This window comes from Giraffa tippelskirchi, chromosome 3, assembly GCF_054371585.1.
Source record: "Giraffa tippelskirchi isolate mGirTip1 chromosome 3, T2T-mGirTip1v1.2.pri, whole genome shotgun sequence".
NCBI classification, from domain to species: Eukaryota; Metazoa; Chordata; class Mammalia; order Artiodactyla; family Giraffidae; genus Giraffa; species Giraffa tippelskirchi.
In genome coordinates this window covers 96355280-96376166 of record NC_137277.1, presented here as the reverse complement: position 1 = coordinate 96376166, position 20887 = coordinate 96355280, and the positions used below count along the sequence as shown (strand labels likewise).

General features: G+C 41.6%; 1 protein-coding gene across 9 annotated transcripts in view; it reads right to left on the bottom strand.

Annotated features, from left to right (window-relative positions):
* The window catches only part of DPP4 (dipeptidyl peptidase 4), an 81133-nt gene that overhangs the window by 59361 nt on the left and 885 nt on the right, over nucleotides 1–20887 (bottom strand). For 6 of the 9 annotated variants that reach the window (XM_081581607.1, XM_081581605.1, XM_081581601.1 and 3 more), the window contains 2 exons: nucleotides 1017–1112; nucleotides 519–610 (listed from right to left, as the gene is read on the bottom strand). In XM_081581607.1, the coding sequence (XP_081437733.1) occupies nucleotides 519–610; nucleotides 1017–1047 (123 nt within the window). In that variant the 5' untranslated portion in view covers nucleotides 1048–1112. Of the gene's footprint in view, nucleotides 1–518; nucleotides 611–1016; nucleotides 1113–2963; nucleotides 3283–20384; nucleotides 20388–20887 lie in introns of those variants that run through there. The other 3 variants (XM_081581602.1, XM_081581606.1, XM_081581609.1) reach the window with 3 other exon arrangements.

The window sequence follows — 20887 nt, the reverse complement described above, 5'->3', positions numbered from 1 at the left end:
TGACACGGAGGAGGGCGCTATTTACCAAGGAAGAGGAATAGGATGCCTTCCCTTTTCTAGGAGAGGGAAGGGGGAATAACTAGCTTAGTCAGGATATTGAGTTTAAAAGGCCTGCAGACCATCCATGTGCAGGAGCCAGCAAGTTATTGGAAACTGAGGTCTAGGTCTTGGGAGGAGGTTAGTGTTACAAGCGTGTATTTGAGAAGCGCTGATGCTGTGGAAATGCATGGAATATGCTGAAGGGGAGCACGCAAGGTGAGGAGGGAGGTTTGCAGTGAAGACAGGGCCCTGAGGAGCACTTACACGTAAGAGAATGGGCAGAGGAGGAGGAATCGTCAAAGGAGACTAAAAAGTAACCAAGGCAGGGAGCATTCCAAGAAGAGAAAGATCCACCGCACCATATGCTGCAGAAAGAGTCCAACAGGATGAGAAACGATAGTACTCATGATTTGAAAGGTTATGAAAAAAAATCCCCAGAATTCCCTTAAAGCATGAATTAATTATGTGATTAAACATACAAATGTACTGTTCTCCAAGAAAATGGAGCTGTTTCCATATTCAGCATTGACTAGCAAGATATTATTTTCTTGTTTGTAGAGATATTCATGATCTAAAGAGAGAAAACGACCAGATCAATATTTCAAGTTGCTATTAAACATCTTCATAAACTAAAAAATCATGCAATAAAAATGTAAGATTTAAATTCACACAAGTTCTAAGTTGGAAAAACATGAACTGATGAATATTACACTAGTATGCCTTCATTTTCCCATCATTATTGTAAAAGGTTCAATTCACTTTTAATTTTTTATAGTACATGTCAAAGAAATACTAAGGTTTCTTTCTGTCTTATCTTCTTTTGCACCCTTAAGTAGAAAACAATACTTTCCTATATGGTTTTAAAAAATAAGAATATATTCTCATTGCCATAAAGGTGCCCCACAACCTAACTGAAATTAAGCATAAAATGAAAATCAGCATAAAAACCAGTCCCTCTCTCCACCAAAAAGCCTTACCTGAAACCCATCTCAAGTTGTAGAACTTCATTCTAAAAGTATTTTTTAAATAATCGGCTAGAGTGTAGGTTCTGCGACTATCAGTTGAAGCATCATCTGTTGGTTGGGAAAAAAAAGTCAAATTTTCAGTATAAAGGGATAACCTATTTTGAATAAAAGTTTTCAAAATGGATTTCTATAGTATACACTGATCACAAAATACAGAAATACACTCACAAAATGCAAAAGACACTCTGAAAGATTTTGGACTGAGTAGATGGGTAAATACGCATTTAGCTGTTCAAGTGGATATGAGCATGTGTTTCTCAGTGCTACATTAATGAGCTTCATTTCAAAGGTCTAGATCAGCAATGCTCAAGGGAAATATAGTATGAGTACATTTTTCTAGTAACCATATTTTAAATTTTTTAAGGTAAAATTAATTTTAATAGCATATTTTATTTAGCCAACATATCAAATATGTTACCATTTCAATGTGTTATCAACATTTAAATGTTACTAATGAGATCTTTCAAGGGCTTCCCATGTGGCTCATTGGTGAAGAATCTGCCTGCCAATGCAGGAGACACAAGAGACTTGGGTTCGATCCCTGGGTCTGGAAGATCCCCTGGAGGAAGAAATAGCAACTGACTCCCATATTCTTGCTGGGGAAGTCTCATGGACAGAGGAGCTTGGTGGGCTACAGTCCATGGGGTCACAAAAGAGTTGGACACGCTTAGCAACTAAACAACAGCGAGATTTTTCACATTATTTCCTTTCTGTATTAAGTCTTTAAATTCTGATATGCAATTGATGTACCGAGTTGAGTATATCTCAACTTGATAGGCACCTTTTCAGTCATGTAGCCATGCAATGGGTGACACAAAGCTAGATCATCCTTCTGTGGGGCCCTAAGGTTCACTTCTAAGTCCTCCTGCTCCACACAAACCTTTAAGATATGCTAATCACCCAGTTCAGAGATCTTTGTTTCTATCATCGCTTTTCCTTGACCTTGATTAAAATTTACATGGAACCTTTCTCTTGGATTCTGTAACACCTCAGTCCTTCTCTTAACTCTCTGACCACTATTTTTCCATCTCCTACTTTGACTCTCTTTTTCTCCATTGACTTGTAAGGCAGAAATGCTTTGGAATTAGTCTTCAACTTTCTGCTCCTCTCTCTCTACAGTCTTCCTTGCAGGGAACTCCAGAGAATGGGGCTTCAGGAACACTTTCCACTTAGATAAATGACAAAATCGGCACTCATTACCTTAGCCTACCACACCCACACTCACATTTCCAGTGCTGTGCTCAGCCTTCTTACTTGACTTGTCCCACTCTAACCCTATCATATCTTGTCTAGAATAATTGTCCACCTTCCAAAACTAGATTTCCATAGGAAATTGTGTGATTTTATATTCTGTTACTGAAGACCCAAATTCAAGATCTGAAGATCATTTTGATGTCTCCCTCTTTTTTACCATCACCTACAAACAATCTACCCTATTGACTCTTCTTTTGAAATCTTTTCTGCAGGTATCCTGCCATCAGGTTCTTCCACACCAGTTCCTGCACTGCTCCATCACTGGAATGATCTTTCTAAAGTGCTACTATCATCTGGTGAGCTCTTCCTCAAAAGCTCTCACTGCGCCTTCACTGTCTACCAGGAAGATGCAGACTCCTTCACCTGGCACTTGCAGCCTCCACAATCTGACAGGAGGCTCTAGGCTTATTTTTGCTCTCTTCCTTCAAGAACCTTCTGGTCCAATCACACTAATCTTGCTGAAGGCAGTGGATCCTCTTAACAATATAGATCAGATACACTGCTATCTAAGTGGTATCTCGCATGAGAGTATTTGCCCAGGTTTTATAGCACACTTCAATCTGGAATAATAAAATAACTGAGGCAAAAGTCCTCTGTGATGTCACCTGCTGACCCAGATGCTGCTTCTCCTCACTGGGCACTTACCTCTCACACCACCGCACCTCAGATATCGCGGGACTCATCCTCTCATCAGGCCTCAGAATTTCTAAACCCACCATCTCCACCAGATTCAGGCTCCCTTCTGCTCAGCATGATTTTGATCCATCTGCTGATGTTCAGATACCAACACTGATGCTGCGCTCTTGCTACGGCCCAAAACATGGGTGCGAGGCCTGGGCCACCCTCAGCTTGTGGTACCCTCACTCAGTTCCTTCACAATGCCCCTGCATGCCAGGGCTCCCTATCCTGGCTCCCCACACCCCAAACACCACTGCAAAACTGGAACAAGCAGAGCAACAAATGTTCCTTGTTTTCTGCTTTGCCATTTGATGAGCAGCGTTCATTGGAAGACACTTGCGAAACTTCTAGATAAGCAAGTTCTGTGAGACGTGAGTGCCAAGTTCAGGCTTTGACCTTTAGCAAGTTCACTGTTTGCTGCCAACCTATTCTGTCAAACACCAGAGGACACGCTCACATTTCTCTTTCCTTGTCTGCTTGCTCACTGACAGGGCACCCCTGACGGTCTTTGGCTGCTCCTTTGGTTTTCCTGGTGGGCCTGGGACATGCCGTTCGTTTGACTGATCAGTTCAAAGCACTGTGCTGGCCAAGCAGAGAGGTTAATCATATATGTTACCCATCAGCTTACACCAAAACTCCTAGATTCACGCCTCCTTGAATTTAAAAATCAGAAAACTGTTAACAACTTTAATACAGTAAGTCCACTATATATGAACGTTCAAGTTGCAAACTTTCAAAGATGTGAATGTGAGTGCCAGCCCCTGTATGCCAGCTGTTGCACTGTACTTTTATGATTTTCACTGTACTGTGCTAAAAGATTAAAAATGGTTTTTATTTTTTCTGTTTGTTTTTTATGTACATGTTATTTGTATAAAAAGTATTATAAACCTATTATAATATGAACCTATTACATATACAATATATAACCAATTGTGTTAGTTGGGAACCTAGGCTAACTCTGTCGGATTTAAGAACAAACTGGACTCACAAATGCATTCTTGGAATGGAACTCATTCATATGTAGGGAACTTACTGTACTGTCTTCACTGAGAGCAACTATTACATTGAACAATATGAAAACGTTATTTCTAGCCATCAAAAATGGCAGAAAAGCAGCTTTTAGAATGGTTCAACCTAATAATAATTTCTCTTTAAAGTGTACGATATCTTAATGAGCCCTTGTCACAGAATCAAAATCATTTCTGAACAAAAAAGAATTTTAGAATGCTGTAGTTCCACAGACTAGCCTTGCTTTGGCCAATGGTTATTTTATGATTATAGGATATTTTGAACATTTTTATAGTCATTAATACTAAACTTTTTTGGTCTGTATGAAACTATGATATAAATATTTCTACTTCATAAAGATAAACTATTTTGGTAAATAAATGGCTAATGAAAAGCAACTAAAAAGAAATGCACTCTTTACAGCTCATAAACTCATAAAATTGTTAAACATGGGGAAAAGATATCTGGTTACAGAGTTCTTGTGTTCCATATGGTAATCAGTTAACATTTAATACTGATATGAAAGAAATAAAATGAGTATTACTTTAGAATTTGCTCTAGCAAAATAGCAGCCTTGACATTGGGAATGAGAAAGAAAAATCAAGAAGACAGAAGAAGAAATTGACTGGAAATCGGCTCACATCCCTTATTAACCAGCAGCACATGTGGCTGCTTCCCATCACCAATGAGTCAACAAATACCAATAAGGGGTTGGGTCTCTGGTGGCTTTGAAATCAGAGAGCTTGGATTTGAGCCCAGCCTAATTCTTGCATGGCAGCCTTAGGAAAATTATTGAAGCTGTCAAAACCTCAACTTTGTAATATATAAAATAATAATAGCATTATCCAGCCTCAAGGGATATACCACGATGAAATGAGATAGTGGATGCAATGTTATTGGCTCAGGATTTAAAATTTAGGAAGTCCTCTAGATAGGTTACACTATCTAATATTGTCTTGTTCCAAGTATGTGCTAGGCAATCAAGATACAGAGATGAAAGAAGAGTCTCTCCCTGGGAGTACCTAGGAGTGCTGCTGAGATTAGAAATTTAACTGCAATAAAATAAAAGCTAATTAAGTTTCACTGTATTCATATGCCAAGTGATCCCAATAAGATAGCATAAGAGCATCACATTGAGAAAGCACGAGGATAAGTACAATCGAATCATTTGCTCGGAACTAACAAACATCACCAGTACTCTTGCCTGGAAAATCCCGTGGATGGAGGAGCCTGGTGGGCTGCAGTCCATGGGGTCGTGAAGAGTCGGACATGACTGAAGCGACTTAGCAGCAGCAGCAGCAGCAACGAACATCACTTCCTCCTTTGAGGAAGTTTAATAGTTTAATACTATCCACAGTGTTCTTACATGGAGAGAAAATGTTGAGTTTAGGGGAATTACAGTATTTGTGAAGAGTGATACCTCTCTGGTTATTATACACAGGAGGTATTGGAATATAATCACTGTCACCAGATTTCCCTTCTCAATAAGAGAAATTTCCCAGGGACGTCAAGTGCATCTGATAAATAAATTGCCATTGAGCTAGAGCCCTTGAAGCCGGGACTGGGTCCCCTATGCATTTACTCTAAGATCAGAGTGTCAGATGACCAAACTTCAGTTAGGGATGTAATCAATGTATTTTCAAAGGTTTATTTTGAAAGGCCAACCAAATGGTACAATGCACTTTTTCCAGAACAGCAACTGTTTAGAAAAAAGGAAACAACTTAATGAGGGGTTGTCCATGTCATGGCTCTGGCCTCCATCCTCCTCCTCCTTCTCTTTCCCCTCTTCCTCCTCCTCCCTCTTCTCTTCTCCCTTCACTACATCTACTCTGGCCTCCCCGCTGCTCCCCAGACACACTGGGCCCACTTCTGCCTCAGAGAATTTGAATTTGCTATATCCTCGGCCTGGAATATTCTTCCCCTCAGATGTGCCCGAAGTTTGCTCCCTATCTCCTTTCAGTTCAGTTCAGTCGCTCAGTCGTGTCCAACTCTTTGTGACCCCATGAATTGCAGCACGCCAGGCCTCCCTGTCCATCACCAACTCCCAGAGTCTACCCAAACCCATGTCCATCGAGTCGTGATGCCATCCAGCCATCTCATCCTCTGTCATCCCCTTCTTCTCCTGCCCTCAATCTTTCCCGGCATCAGGGTCTTTTCAAATGAGTCAACTCTTCACATGAGGTGGCCAAAGTATTGGAGTTTCAGCTTCAACATCAGTCCTTCCAATGAACACCCAGGGCTGATCTCCTTTAGGATGGACTGGTTGGATCTCCTTGCAGTCCAAGGGACTCTCAAGAGTCTTCTCCAACACCACAGTTCAAAAGCATCAATTCTTCAGCGCTCAGCTTTCTTCACCGTCCAACTCTCACATCCATACATGACCACTGGAAAAACCATAGCCTTGACTAGACGGACCTTTGTCGACAAAGTAATGTCTCTGCTTTTTAATATGCTGTCTAGGGTGGTCATAACTTTCCTTCCAAGGAGTAAGCGTCTTTTAATTTCATGGCTGCAATCACCATCTGCAGTGATCTTGGAGCCCAGAAAAATAAAGTCAGACACTGTTTCCACTGTTTCCCCATCCATTTCCTGTGAAGTGATGGGACCAGATGCCATGATCTTAGTTTTCTGAATGTTGAGCTTTAAGCCAACTTTTTCACTCTCTTCTCTCACTTTCATCAAGAGGCTTTTTAGTTCTTCTTCACTTTCTGCCATAAAGGTAGTGTCATCTGCATATCTGATGTTTATTCATATTTCTCCCGGCAGTCTTGATTCCAGCTTGTGCTTCCGCCAGCCCAGCATTTCTTATGCTGTACTCTGCATATAAGTTAAATAAGCAGGGTGACAATATACAGCCTTGGCGTACTCCTTTTCCTATTTGGAACCAGTCTGTTGTTTCGTGTCCAGTTCTAGCTGTTGCTTCCTGACCTGCATACAGGTTTCTCAAGAGGCAGGCTCGATAAAGGACAGAAATGGTATGGACCTAACAGAAGCAGAAGATATTAAGAAGAGGTGGCAAGAATATACAGAAGAACTGTACAAAAAAGGTCTTCGTGACCCAGATAATCACGATGGTGTGATCACTCACCTAGAGCCAGACATCTGGAACGTGAAGTCAAGTGGGCCTTAGAAAGCATCACTACCAACAAAGCTAGTGGAGGTGATGGAATTCCAGTTGAGCTTTTTCAAATCCTGAAAGATGATGCTGTGAAAGTGCTTCACTCAATATGCCAGCAAATTTGGAAAACTCAGCAGTGGCCACAGGACTGGAAAAGGACAGTTTTCATCCCAATCCCAAAGAAAGGTAATGCCAAAAAATGCTCAAACTACCGCACAATTGCACTCCTCTCACACGCTAGTAAAGTAATGCTCAAAATTCTCCAAGTCAGGCTTCAGCAATACATGAACCGTGGACTTTCAGATGTTCAAGCTGGTTTTAGAAAAGGCAGAGGAACCAGAGATCAAGTTGCCAACATCTGCTGGATCATTGAAAAAGCAAGAGAGTTCCAGAAAAACATCTATTTCTGCTTTATTGACTATGCCGAAGCCTATCTCCTTTAGGTCTTTATTTAAACCTCACCTTCCTTCCCTGAGCTAACGTTTACAATGTTCTGGTTAAGAAATTCTCTTTGTATTGCCCTTCCTGGCTTTACATTTTTTCCTCAACAGTGATACCACCTGACATACTATATTTTTTACTTATCTGCCTCTCTTGGTCATCTGTGAGCTCCAGGAGGACACTGATTATGTTGTGTTACCTTTTGGTTGTGATTATCTCACCATGGCCTAGAATGGTGTCTGGCCGTAGTAGGCACTTCATAAATATTTGTCAAAAGAAAAGATAAAAGCCAGACGACATCAACAGGAGAACACAGACACAGGAACACAGCTCTAAATATGAGCTTTGTGAACTCCAAGCTGCTGGGCAGTAGGAAAACAGTGCACTGGGCCAGCTGGGTCTAAAGAGAGCGAGGACAGGAGCCTCAGGCTCCGGCCTTCCATGCTGTCACCAGGACATATCACTCCTCTATGCCTGTGACCATCATTTACTTATCGCCTTTCAGCTCAAATGTACACTTCTATTCTTTGCTCAGTAATGCTGAGAAGGGAATCTACAGCTATGCTTCCCAGGCCCCTTCATCCTCAGGCTTCCTGCGGGGTCCTGCCATTAGGGGAACACAGAGAAGGAGTGGAGTGAGTAGAAGATCAGGGGGACTTCCTCTGTCTTGCTGATTCTGTCACCATGTGCCCCAAAAGGAGTGCCTGTGCTGGCTCATGCTTCTCTTCTTACACCTGAACCTGCTGCATCCTGCCTCTCAGGGGTGCCAGAAGCACTCACATGCCTCACACACCTTGGAGCTCAGAAGCCAGACCTTTTGTGTCCCTCTTCTCCTTTTTTCCCAAGCCTTAGAGGTACCTCCTTCCTGCAGCTCCTGTCTCTCGCTTACCTCAGAAATTTTTTTGTTGTTGTTGCTCTTTAATTTGTATAACCAATTCTTGTATCAAATTTCTCTGCTGAAACATCTAGTGTGATTTCTATATTTGTCACATCTCTGTGAAGATTTACACATCTTACCTGTAAAATGAGAAGGTCTCTTTTGGCTATAAGATTACAATATCTAGATCTGAGGTTGGCAAACTTTTTCTTATAGGTGGTGGTTTAGTCTCTAAGTCATGTCTGACTCTTGCAACCACATGGACTGTAGCCTGCCAGACTCCTCTGTCCATGGGACTTCCCAGGCAAGAATACTGGAGTGGGTTGTCATTTCCTTCTCCAAGGGATCTTCCTGACTGGAGGATCGAACCCAGATCTCCTGTGGTGCAGGCAAATTCTTTACTGACTGAGCTACCAGGGAAGCTCCTTTCTTATAGGGCCAGATGGTAAACATTTTAGGCTTTGCAAAATATTTTTTCAGAGTCAGAATCAGTGCCCCTTTGACTTCAGAGCACTAGAAAGAATTGTATTCTAATGTAACCTATCTACTGTCCAGGTTCAAATGACACTACCAAGCTGCCTGTTTAGATTATTTGCAAGCATTTCATCTACACACTTCTATAAAGTCTAATGCATCTATGCTAACTCACAGAAACTGCCAACAAGCATTTACCATGTATTTACCATGTACCTCACTCTGCTGAACACGTAGGTTGTTAGAATGGTGGTTATGACCACAGGCTTCAGAACTCTATTGCCTAGGGCTTACTAGTCATGGGACTTGGGTCTGGTTTCTATCCATACCTCAGTTTCCTTTCCTGTAAAATGGGGATGAAAATAAGTTAATAAGTGTGTGATGCTAGACTAGCACACTGGAAGGTCTCTGTGAGCATTTGTAATGATTATTCTTTATATCTCTGGTGGCTGAGATGGTAAAGAATCTGCCTGCAATGCAGGGGACCTGGGTTTGATCCCTGGCTTGGGAAGATCCCCTGGAGAAAGGAATTGCTACCCATTCCAGTATTCTCACCTGGAGAATTCCATGGACAGAGAAGTCTGGCAAGCTTCAGTCAACGGGGTTGCAAAGAGTTGGACACAACTGAGTGACTAACACTTTCACTTTTCCCTCTCTATATATTTTTATCATTAAAAAAAATTTAACAGTCCCAGGGGCACATACTATAATAATACTTGTCTCACACTCTTGAAAGTTTTGCTGGGTGAATGCCGGAAAGGTCAATGTCTGTGGTAGTTTTGTTTTCCAGTGATCATTTTCTTCATCTCTTAGAAGACAATCAGGTGTCACAGAGAGTAGTCTTGATGATTATGCCTATAAATCCTTCTGGAAAGTTCTTCAGGGACAAAGTATTAGAGCTTTCAGCTTCCCCCAATGCGATGTTCCCTAATCAGTTTTCTCTCCAAACTAACAATTTTTAGCTTTGATGTCTCACTACAGCTACTGAGTATTTTTCAAGAGAAACCAGCCCTTTGCTAAAATAATAGCTTGTTTCACAGGCCTCTGGGTCATTTATTTACACAGTTAAAATGTTTCTAACTTTCAACTGTTTCTCATCACCTTGGATTACACTGATTAAAGTCAGTCAACATAGTGAGGAATAAAAGCCTTGTCAAAATTAATTTTGGCCACTATTATCCAGTTTCTTTATTCTCAGAAGAGTCCTAGCAAAGGGTGAGGGAGTAACTATAATCAGAATTTTTTAAAAAATAGGACAATTTGCATTTCAGAAAGGAATAAAGCCATCCTGAAGTCCTGTTTAGTGCTGGCTTCCTGTGTGTGCAGAGCCTCCTGGCTCTTCACTGGGGTGAAGGCAAGGTGAACTGGATTTAGTTCAGGCAGTCCCTTCGGCCTTGTATATCTTTACCAGTGTCTATAGATATCTCCACCTTGAGCTGAAGTTTGAGACACGAATATTCTGCCAATTTCGCTTCTTTCTGTAAACCCTAAAATTTTCTCCCTGGAGTGTTATTAAGGATGGCAACTCTGTGACTTCTGGAAAGAAAGTTGTAGCACCTTCTTCAGGAGAAGGACATGGCAACCCACTCCAGTGTTCTTGCCTGGAGAATCCCGTGGACGGGAGAGCCTGTTGGGCTGCTGTCCATGGGGTCTCACGGAGTCGGACACGACTGAAGCGACTTAGCAGCAGCAGCAGTACCTTCTTCTCTTCCACCTCGTAACTCTCATCTTTTCCCTAAACTCATGAAAGGTAGTCACGCAAGCTTTATAACTGGTTTCTTTTCTTCCTGCCTTGTCTCCATGTTTCCTAGCTTTCAAATATAACAAATTTTGAATAACTCAGGTCCTGCAGTACACATGTTTAAAAGAGTATGAAGTTTTCCAGTGAAAAGATTCAATGATTCCTCCTTTAGAGCAAAAGCCACCAAAGAGGCTTGCTTTTTCCTGGGCTTTCCACTTCTGGCTGTCCGTCCTGCCATTGTTTAACCCTTTCCTTGGCACTTGGAGTCAGAAATGGGCCTGCCTTAGGCTCAGATCCTGGTTCCTCTTGATTTATTAGAGGCTCTGAGGTTTTTCATCTCTTCTCCCACATCATCTTCACTTCCTTTTCACTGCTCACTTCTGTCCTGGGCTTCCCAGGTGGTGCTACTGGTAAAGAATCCATCTGCCAACATAGGAGATGTGGGTTCAATCCCTGCGTCAGGAAGATCCCCTGGAGGAGGGAATGGCAACCCACTCCAGTATTCTTGCCTGGAGAATCCTGTGGACAGAGGAGCCTGGTGGGCTACAGTCCCTGGGGTCGCAGAGACTTGGACGTGACTGAACAGCAGCTCTCTGTTAGCATGCCAGAGTGTACCGATATCAAACAAACACTGACCTTGCTGCCTCCTGTAGCCATCTCCTTATTTCTTCTCTTGAACTTACCAGCAAATTTCTGAAATAAACAATCCACATCTGTGGTCTTCAGTTTTTCATGATCCTTCCTCATGCTCTGGAATTACCCGTTGCTCCATCCATCACACTTTGCTACCCCGTCATCTTCTTCAGTATTTATTTTCTATACCAAATTGTTTGCCAGTTAATCAAGTAATTTTCTATGATTAGTTAAATACGTAATCTGAACAGTCATATCTTAAATATACTGTAAGTAAGCTGAAAAGATGAATTTATTTTATTGAAAAGCTGCTACTAGCACTGTACTGTATGAATAGGTGAGCATGATCTAGTGGTGGATGACTTGACCTCATATTTATGATTATAAGAATTTTAATTAGAATTAAAGTAACATTTAAAAATGTTCATCAAAAATATGTTTTTACATGAGCTCTAAGATAATTACTTTAATTCACCAAATATTTATCAAGCTGTACTGCAGGCTGAGTGGACTTTACAGGTGGCATTGCTGCTGCTGCTGAGTCCCTTCAGTCGTGTCTGGCTCTGTGCGACCCCATAGACGGCAGCCCACCAGGCTCCCCCGTCCCTGGGATTCTCCAGGCAAGAACACTGGAGTGGGTTGCCATTGCCTTCTCCACAGGTGGTGCTGGTGGTAAAGAACCCACCTCCCAATGCAGGAGACATAAGAGATGTGGGTTCAATCCCTGGGTGGGGAAGAGCACCTGGCAGTGGGCATGGCAACAGAAGAGGCTGGTAGGCTATGGTTCATAGGGATGTAGAGAGTCAGACATGACTGAAGAGACTTACCACCGCTGCGTTGAGTAGACCCCCCCCGAAAAAATTTATGTCCCCTGAAAACCTCAGAAAGTTGACTTTATTTGGAAATAGGAGTTTAGTAGATGTAATTAGTTAAGTTAAATGATGTCATACTGCCTACTGTATAGCACAGGGAACTGTGCTCAAGGTTATATGGCAGCCTGGATGGGAGAGGAGTTTGGGGGAGAATGCATATATGTATATGTATGGCTGAGTCGCTTTGCTGTGCACCTGAAGCTATCAACATTGTTAATCGGCTATACTCCAGTATAAAATAAAAATATAAAAAATGAAGTCATGCTGGACTGGTCATACTGACTGGTGTCCTTATAAGATGGCCATGCGACGTAGACAGGCTTTTGCTGACTTGGAAAATGAAGAGGCTCATGCAGAAAGAGAGGGAAGAAGGCCATGTGACAATGAAAGGAAAAATTGGAGTCATAGAGCTGCAAGTCAAGGAGCATCAGGGATGGCTGGTAACCACCAGTAACTGGAAGAGGCAAGGAAGGTCTCCTTCCCTAGCCTTCAGAGAGAGTACAGCCCTGATGACAACTCGATTTTGGATCTCTGGGTTTCCTAACTGTGAAAAGAATAAATTTTGTTGTTGCTGTAAACCCCTCGATGTATGGTAACTTGTTACAGCAGGACTAGGAAAGCATCCACTGTGTCCTCAATGTTCTGAGCACTAGAGATTGGAGTGAACAAAACATGAAAAATTCCTGCCCTCATGAAGCTTACATTTTAATGGGAGTGTGGAGATACAGGAGCAAATAGTAGGTAAATAAAGCCTTTTGTTGTTTTTCCCAGGTGGCTCAGTGGTAAAAAATCCACCTGCCAGTGTAGGAGACTTGGGTTCCTGGGTCAGGAGGATCCCCTGGAGAAGGAAATGGCAACCTACTCCAGTATTCTTGCCTGGAAATTCCATGGACAGAGGAACCTGGTGGGCTACAGTCCATGGGGTTGCAAAAGAGTCAGACATGACTGAGTGACTAAAACAACAACAAAAATACCCTTTGTGAACTGGATAAAATATAACAGTTTATCTGTGCTTTTTATGAGAAAATTGGGAGCAATTTCCCTCAGATATTTCTGATTCACTCCATTTTCTGATTTGTATCTTAAATGTTACAAACTCAATTCTTCCATATTCTTAATCATTTTGGATGCCAAGAGAAGGCAAGTGCTGGGCTCAAAATTCCTTCAGGACCAAAAAAGGCAGCATCAAAACACCCTGTTTTGCAATAAATTCATTTGGTTAGGGAAAAAAGAGAGAAGAGAAGGAGAGAGTTACATGATCAGATTCTTTAGAGATCAGAGCTAGCTTGATCAGTAGCTTGACATCTATTTTCTTTTGTTAGCAAATTAAAATTTTCCAATGTAATGAAAAATGAGCAATCATAGCATATCTGATATGCCCACATAGACCTCCCCTTTCTTTCTTGCAGAATCTCCAGTTCAACTTAGGTAATTCCCTTTCCTCTTCCAAGGACTAAGGAAGGAGCTTCTTCCTGGTCCTAAAAGATGAGTTTTGGTTTATCTAGTCCAAGAATGTCAATCCGTTTCCCTTGCCAGAGATCAGTTTAGAATAGACAAGTGACACAAATCTGGCCAAAGAGACGTGCAGGAAAGTCTGCCTTGGGCCGAGGGACTTCTGGAAATAGTTTTCTCCTTGATACAGAGACTATGAATGAGGAACAGCAATCTCTCTGCCTTGTGAAATGGCTGTGTGAGCAAATGATGTGTTGCCGCAGCACAACCTGAGAGGACAAGCTTAAGAACGAAAGCCAACAGTATGAGAACACAGAGCTAAAAGAGACCTCAGGCTCTTGAAGAGGTTGGGAGGACCACTGCAACTCTAGAACTGTCCTCCTTCTGCACCTCCAGTTACAGAAGACACTAGCAATAACGCAATGCGTGTGTTCAGTCACTCAGTCATGTCAACTCTTTGTGACCCCATGGACTCTAGCTCGCCAGGCTCCTCTGTCCATGGGATTCTCCAGGCAAGAATACTGGAGGAGGTTGCCATGCCCTCCTGCAGGAGATTGTCCCAACCTAGGGACTGAACCTGCATCTCTTTTGTCTCTTGCATTGGCAGACAGATTCTTTACCGCCTGTGCCACCTGGGAAGTAATAATGCAATAGTAAGACTCTATAGTTTAAATAACTTTGGGCCAGATATTCTGTCACTTGCAGCCAAAAGTATTCTATCTGACACAACTTTCATACAGGATCAGGATGGGAGGAGGGGCTTTACGTTTTTGAGAGCTAAACACACAAGTGAACTGCAATCCTGGGAGCCAGTCTATTCTCATGGCCCCAAGGTTGGAAGGATTATATTCAGGCTCAATAATTATTAACTCTTTATGCTTGGTTGGTTTCCATATGAACTTTCCTGGGCAGCATTTATCATGTTCTCTGTAGAGCTTCCATAGCACTTTGATCATTTACTAGAAGGCCACTGAGGGCTTTTTATCATAGTTAATGTTTATGCTTCTTTTAATATTGTGAATTATTTGAGGGCAAGGGCTGTGTCTATTATTTTTATATCTCCAGTGATCAACAAAGTGCCTGACGTAGAAAATACTCAATAAATATTTGCTGGATTAAAGAATGACCTTCTGTTGACAGGCTGGGTGCATAATGTAGAAGGCCCTCAGAGCCCTGCCTTGGAAAGCGGAAATGTATCCAAGTAAGATGAGAGAATTAGAGGAACCACTGCAGATTAGCTCTTGTGGCAAGCATAGAACCATGAGGGCAAAAGAAACTTTTCCATTTGGCCTGGAACAGCCAGTCAATTGTTCAGGGAGTCATTCTTATGTCTGTTCCTTCCATTGATACCACTCTGTCCAAGTATGCATCATCTCTCACCTGGATAAATCACTCCCCACTCTGCACCATGATCTAGACCAGCGTCAAAGACATTTTAGAAATGCAAACAAGATCATGCCACATTCACGCTTGAAACAGAGAAACTCCTTCCTGTGTCCCTCTGTCTTCTTGAACGCTTGTGCTTATTAAGGCAGACAGTTAGCTAAAGCAAATGGTTTATCATTAAGTTTGAAAAGATTTCCTAGGCAGTTGTGACTTTGAAGTACAGTACACAACCGCAAGTATAGTACTTAGCAAAAATAAAACAGCTAACTCAGAAGTGCTGATTTTGTAGTTTCAGTTTGCTCTCAGATTGAGAGACACACCCTCTCTGGGAGGTCACAAGGGACCTCTGAAGACTAAAGGTAAAAATATTTACAAGATAATTGATTTACAATAATGAAAGTCATAAAGCAATGATTAGTCATTAAGTTACAAAAGCTGCCACCAAAGTAATTCTTTAAAACAGTTATTCATGGAAATCAGTGGCTTCCCAGATGGCTCAGAGGTAAAGAATCCGCCTGCCAAAGCAGGAAACACAGGAGACAGGGGTTTGATCCCTGGCTCAGAAAGATCTTCTGGAGGAGGAAATGGCAACCCACTCCAGTATTCTTGCCTGGGAAACTCCATGGACAGAGAAGCCTTGCGGGCCACAGCCCATGGGGTTGCAAAGAGTGGGACACGATTGAAGTGACTGAGCATAGATGGAAATCAGCAGACTCAGGGAAGGCTAGAAGTTACAGGATCTGAATTCCCAAGTACTAGCACTTCCTCACAAAGCACTAACCTTCTATGCCTCAGTTTTATTCAGTGTGCCAAGTCAGGAAATTAATACCTTCTCTGACCTGCATTGTTTTGTGAAGATCAAATGAAATGACACAACATGCATTAGAAGCACGTGTAATCCAGTATAAGTACTAAACCTGGACCAACTATCGCCACTGAAAACACCTATAAGACCAGTCGGAAGAGAGGTGATAAAGAATTCTCTGGTGATATAGAATCTGCTGCGCAGTTCAGGAGATGCCTGTTCAATCTCTGGTCCAGGAACTAAGATTCCCACATGCTGCAGGGCAACTAAGCCTGCTTGCCTCAACTAGAGAAGACCATGCACCATAATGAAGAGATCAAGGGCCACAAGGGAGACCCAGGACAGTCAGCACAGTCAAAAAAAAAAAAAAGCGTGGCATGTCAGTTCTGGACTGGAAGTCATTGCTTCTTTACAGCTTTGTGTAGGAATAGAGACAGAAGCAGCAAGCACTTTCCCCCAGAACACTTAGCATTCAGGGATTAGCAGTCATGAAGTTAAATATAGTCGTATAGAGAGGAAGCTGTCAAATTAATATTAATATGGCCACATTAATTTTATACTTGATCACAAAGTACCAACTCTAGAAGCGTGGTGTCTGAGCATGAATCCCAACTCTGTGGAACTTTGAGCAAGTTCCTTAATTTCTTTGGTAGCCAGCCTCCAAGATGGCCCTGATGGGCCCCACCCCGATATTCACAGCCTGTGTGATGCCCTCTCACTTTGTGTCAGGGTCGGTGTGTATGACACAGCAGAAGTGGTGGCACATAACCTCTGAGGCTAGGTCAAAAAGACTCTGAGCTTTCCTACTTGGTTGTTCTCTTAGATCCTTCATTCTAAGGGGAGACAGCTGCTTGGAAAGGCCCATCCTTTGGCAGGGAACTGAGGTCTCGGGGTAACAGCCACATAAGAGAACTTGGATGCGGATTACCTAGCCCCAGGTAAGCCTTCAGATGATGTGTTGACTGTAACCGCTTGAGAGACCTTGAGCCAGAAGCACCCAGCTAAGCCTCTGACAAATTCCTGACCCACAGAGACTGTGAGATAACAAATATTTGTTTTAAGCTTAGTGACAATTCATTACGCAGTAATAAATAACTGAAGCACCCTCTGAAGATTTCTCTAAATCTTCTGTAAAACTGGAGATAATAACCTCTGTCACAGGGTTGTTGTAAGGATCAAATGAGAAGTGTATTGAACACCCTTGCCCAGTACCTGGCACGGAGTGAATCTGTGTTGGTTATTACATCTTTGCACCTTCCCTTCCACAAAGAAGGTGGTCCTGCATGTACTTACTGTCACATTTCCTAGGTTCAGCAGTTTAAGTCTTAAAATTTCAAGTACACTGATCTAGCTCTAGTCAGTCTCTTGATGTCACTTTTCTCTGACCATTGATTGGTTAGGCAAATAGTTCCCTTTTTGTGACCCCTTTTAAGATGAGAGGCAAGATGTCTAAGAGAAATTTAAGGCACATGCTATAGCTAGGGAAGCAAAAGCCAAAATAGCTGGCCCGAAAAAGGCCAACCCACTGACCTCAGGAACACTCGACAAAGCTTGATAACTGAGTGAGCTTGGAGTCAGCTAGAGCTTTTACAGGGCTCTTTGTTTAGAATTTGTCCTCTGAAATATACAAAGCTTTCATTCAGGCTTGCTTCTGTGCTTTTAAATCTGGAATAGATCCTGGACTTCCTCAGGCAAACTTCATAGATGTTATCTTTTTTTCTCTGATTATTCCTGTCTCCTCCTTCACATTTGGGTTTTCTTTTATTACTGGTGGATGGCAGAGCAGTCAAATTTCCTATGCACTGAAAGAAGATACTGAGGAAATTTACTGCTACAGCAGTGGAAAGAATACAAGAAGAACCGATATGTCTCTATCCCATAACAAAATCCAGTAAGAAAACTATCTGACAAATAACAAAACTCAATAATAAAACAATTGGACAACTATTTAAAAAACTCAGCCTATAATATATCATAAAGAGGGAATTAAAGGGACCGCAAATACTGAGTGAGAAGGTTTTATTGCCTCTAAGCCATGAAGATTTCTACAATTCCACTATGAGTAAATTATTTTTATACATTTTATTGCTGATTCTCTGAAAAACAATGTCTAAATATGCAATATCCTTCTCTCTTAGGATATTTGAGGAATTTAAAACAAAATTCAATCTGTTATTATATATACAGAAGGAGGTAAACTTTTAATATCACCTGGTAAAATGCATAACTCCTGACCTCAAGGAGCTTTTATTCTAAAAAAAATTGTGAAAGTATTAAGCTTACACCTTTGTCTTGCTCTGTCTCAGTCTCTCTCTCTGTGCTCCAAGTGTGTCCAGAGTTCTGCCTAATTCAGCTCTTCATATGGAAACACTTAACCTTTTAAACCAACCTCTCTGGGGGATGAACTTGAGTTTGCTCATTCCTTCTTCCTTTTTCTCTTGGCTTTTTAATACTTAGCTTTCCACTTAATCCAAAACATTTTTTGTTCTATCAAAACCTTTCTTCCTTTCCTCCTTCCTTCTTTCTTTTTTTCCCCCACTTCCTTTCCTTTTCGCTTATATTTCCTCTCTCCCACCTCCCTTCTTCTCTTCCTTTCTGGTTTTGACTTTAAAACCTTGACGGACAATATCAAGGGATGCTTCTTGGGTGACGTGTCTGGATCCTTTGTAAAAAGGTTATCCCTTATTGTGGTTCAGAAACAGTATTGCTGGCTTAGCAAAAAAGCTGAGCTTTTATCTTTGTTCCTTATGATAAGGGAGGAGTTGAAACAAGATAATTTCCATCTTCTCCTCAAATATACATACATGCCAATTAAGAAATAAGAGGAGAAAAATAATTTGATTGTCTGAGTGTAAATAAAGCACACAATGAAACCACATCTCCACCCAGTAGTTTCAGACGAGTTCTCAGCCACCCTATTCCCTTACTCCCTATGTTTCCAATTATCAAAGTCTAATCATACACATTTCTGAGTATCCCTATAGCCTCCAAATTCTACTCTGTATCATCAGTCTCCCGGTCACTTCCCTTTCTTCCCCTCCAGCCTTGCCCCATGTCAGTCCACCTTCCCACTGTCCTGCCCCACATTTCAGGCACACTAGAATTTTCTATCATCCACAGGTTAAAGTCCTGCTGCTCACTCTTCTCTCTTGCTAAGAGTCCTCGTACAATCCCAGATAGTAGTGGTGATATTGTGTCTCTAAGATGACTCACAAGTCATTCTAAATTTTCTTGAAAACTTACCTCCAGGAATTGATATTAACTCTTCAGGCCTCCCCACAAAAGAAACCTCTTGTGAGACATCTTTCCCAGAAGTGATCTTTGAAACACTCTGAGAAGTTTGCTCAAGCCTCTCTAAATTTCCTCACTGCATCATAATAAAAGTTAGGTGGAGACAAGTGAATCTCTCTGGTCCCCTTCAAGAGAATGTCTTTGAAATCTTTGTTCAAATTTCATTTGGAGAAGAGACTAGGTATGGTTTAAGGGAAATGGCGAGACAGCCCCTCCCCAGTCTGTATCCCGCTTCTGGCAAAACAAAATCCCTGTAGTTAACTTAAACAAATCCCATGGAAGTCAGCTGCATGACTCAGTCCCCTAACTCATTTCACCGCCATCTCAAGTGACTTATTATCAAAGTTTGCTATTCCTTTCAACTTTCTTGAAGGGAAGTTCTGATAATTACAGTTTCATCCATTCTGCCAAGGAGGCCTGGGTGCCTCACAATATGTTAGAGATGAACAGGCTATCCAGGTTACTTTGATTTGTTTGCATATCTGTTTCCCGCTAGCTTGTAAACTTCCTGAAGTTGGAGGTCTTTATATTTATAAAATTTAATCTTTGGATTTGCAGCGACTTGCACAGTTCCTGGAACATAATGTAGGTCATGTGAATATTTACTGATTGTATGGGCGACCCATCCTTTCCCCACAGGAAGGCTTTGTGTGCGTGTGGTTGTTTAAATATACAAAGTACTACTTTATGAAAGCAGTTATATTTTAACAGCTTGTAACAAAGAGTTGAGAAAGTGGACAGATGCTCACCATTTAACAGCCTAAAATGGTGGTAACCATGGCTTTTTTAAGTTACTGAAAGTCATTATCAACAGGTCAACAGACTCAGTTACTTAACCTTTGGCACCTTTGCCCTGGCCCTCAAATTGCTGGCCAAACATGGTTTTTGATGGTTCTACAAACTAATTCTGAACTGTCACCTTGAAATCTAGATAAGACCTCCCAGTATATAAGCACTGTCTACATATTTCCTAGTTGACGAGACCATCAGAGAAGGCACTTCAGTTAGCTGACTAGAATGTGAATACTTAAATGAAAGAACTATTTAAAAGGAAGTAGGGCCAGAGGAGACCCAAACGAGTTATTCTCACTTATTTGCATCCAACACTGTGCATTTATTTGCATACAATACTGTGTAATTATATGGATGTTTTATACTAAAAACTAGGACTAAACTAAAACAGTGAAGCAAGCTAAAAGAAACTAAGGTGGATTTAAATGAAAGACTCCACCAAACATAACTGATCCCACCTCCTCTGAATATGACCATGGACATGGTGATATTTTCCACCAGCTTTATGGAAAACCACCTGAATATCACCATGGACATAATGATATTTTCCATCAGCTTTATGGAAAACCACCTGGGTTTCCTATGGGCTTTCTTTTCTCAAAACTGTATTTGGGGGCTTTGTCTTAATTTTTTCCCTCCCCTCATGACATCCTCACAGCTCGTTGGGATCTTTATAAACACTGTCTCTTTTCCTTTGAAGATCACAATCTGAAAGTTCTTTTTAAGGAAAAAAAAAGAGATTCAAAAGGTACTAAATTTAAATTTGATAAAAAGAGATCTCAAAATTTCCCCTTATTTTCAGGAAGTATGTATTTGCCATATGTAAAACGTGGCAGGTGCAGGGCTCTCGCAGCCTAAACACTGGAGACCAACGAAGCGAATCAAGCGGCTACACTAGAAGCAGCGATCACTCCAGCGAAGCCTGAGCTCCACGACCTGGCACTCTGGTCCCACCCAGTCCCCAGCAAAATTCCTAGGTCTCCTTGGAATGTTAAAATAGA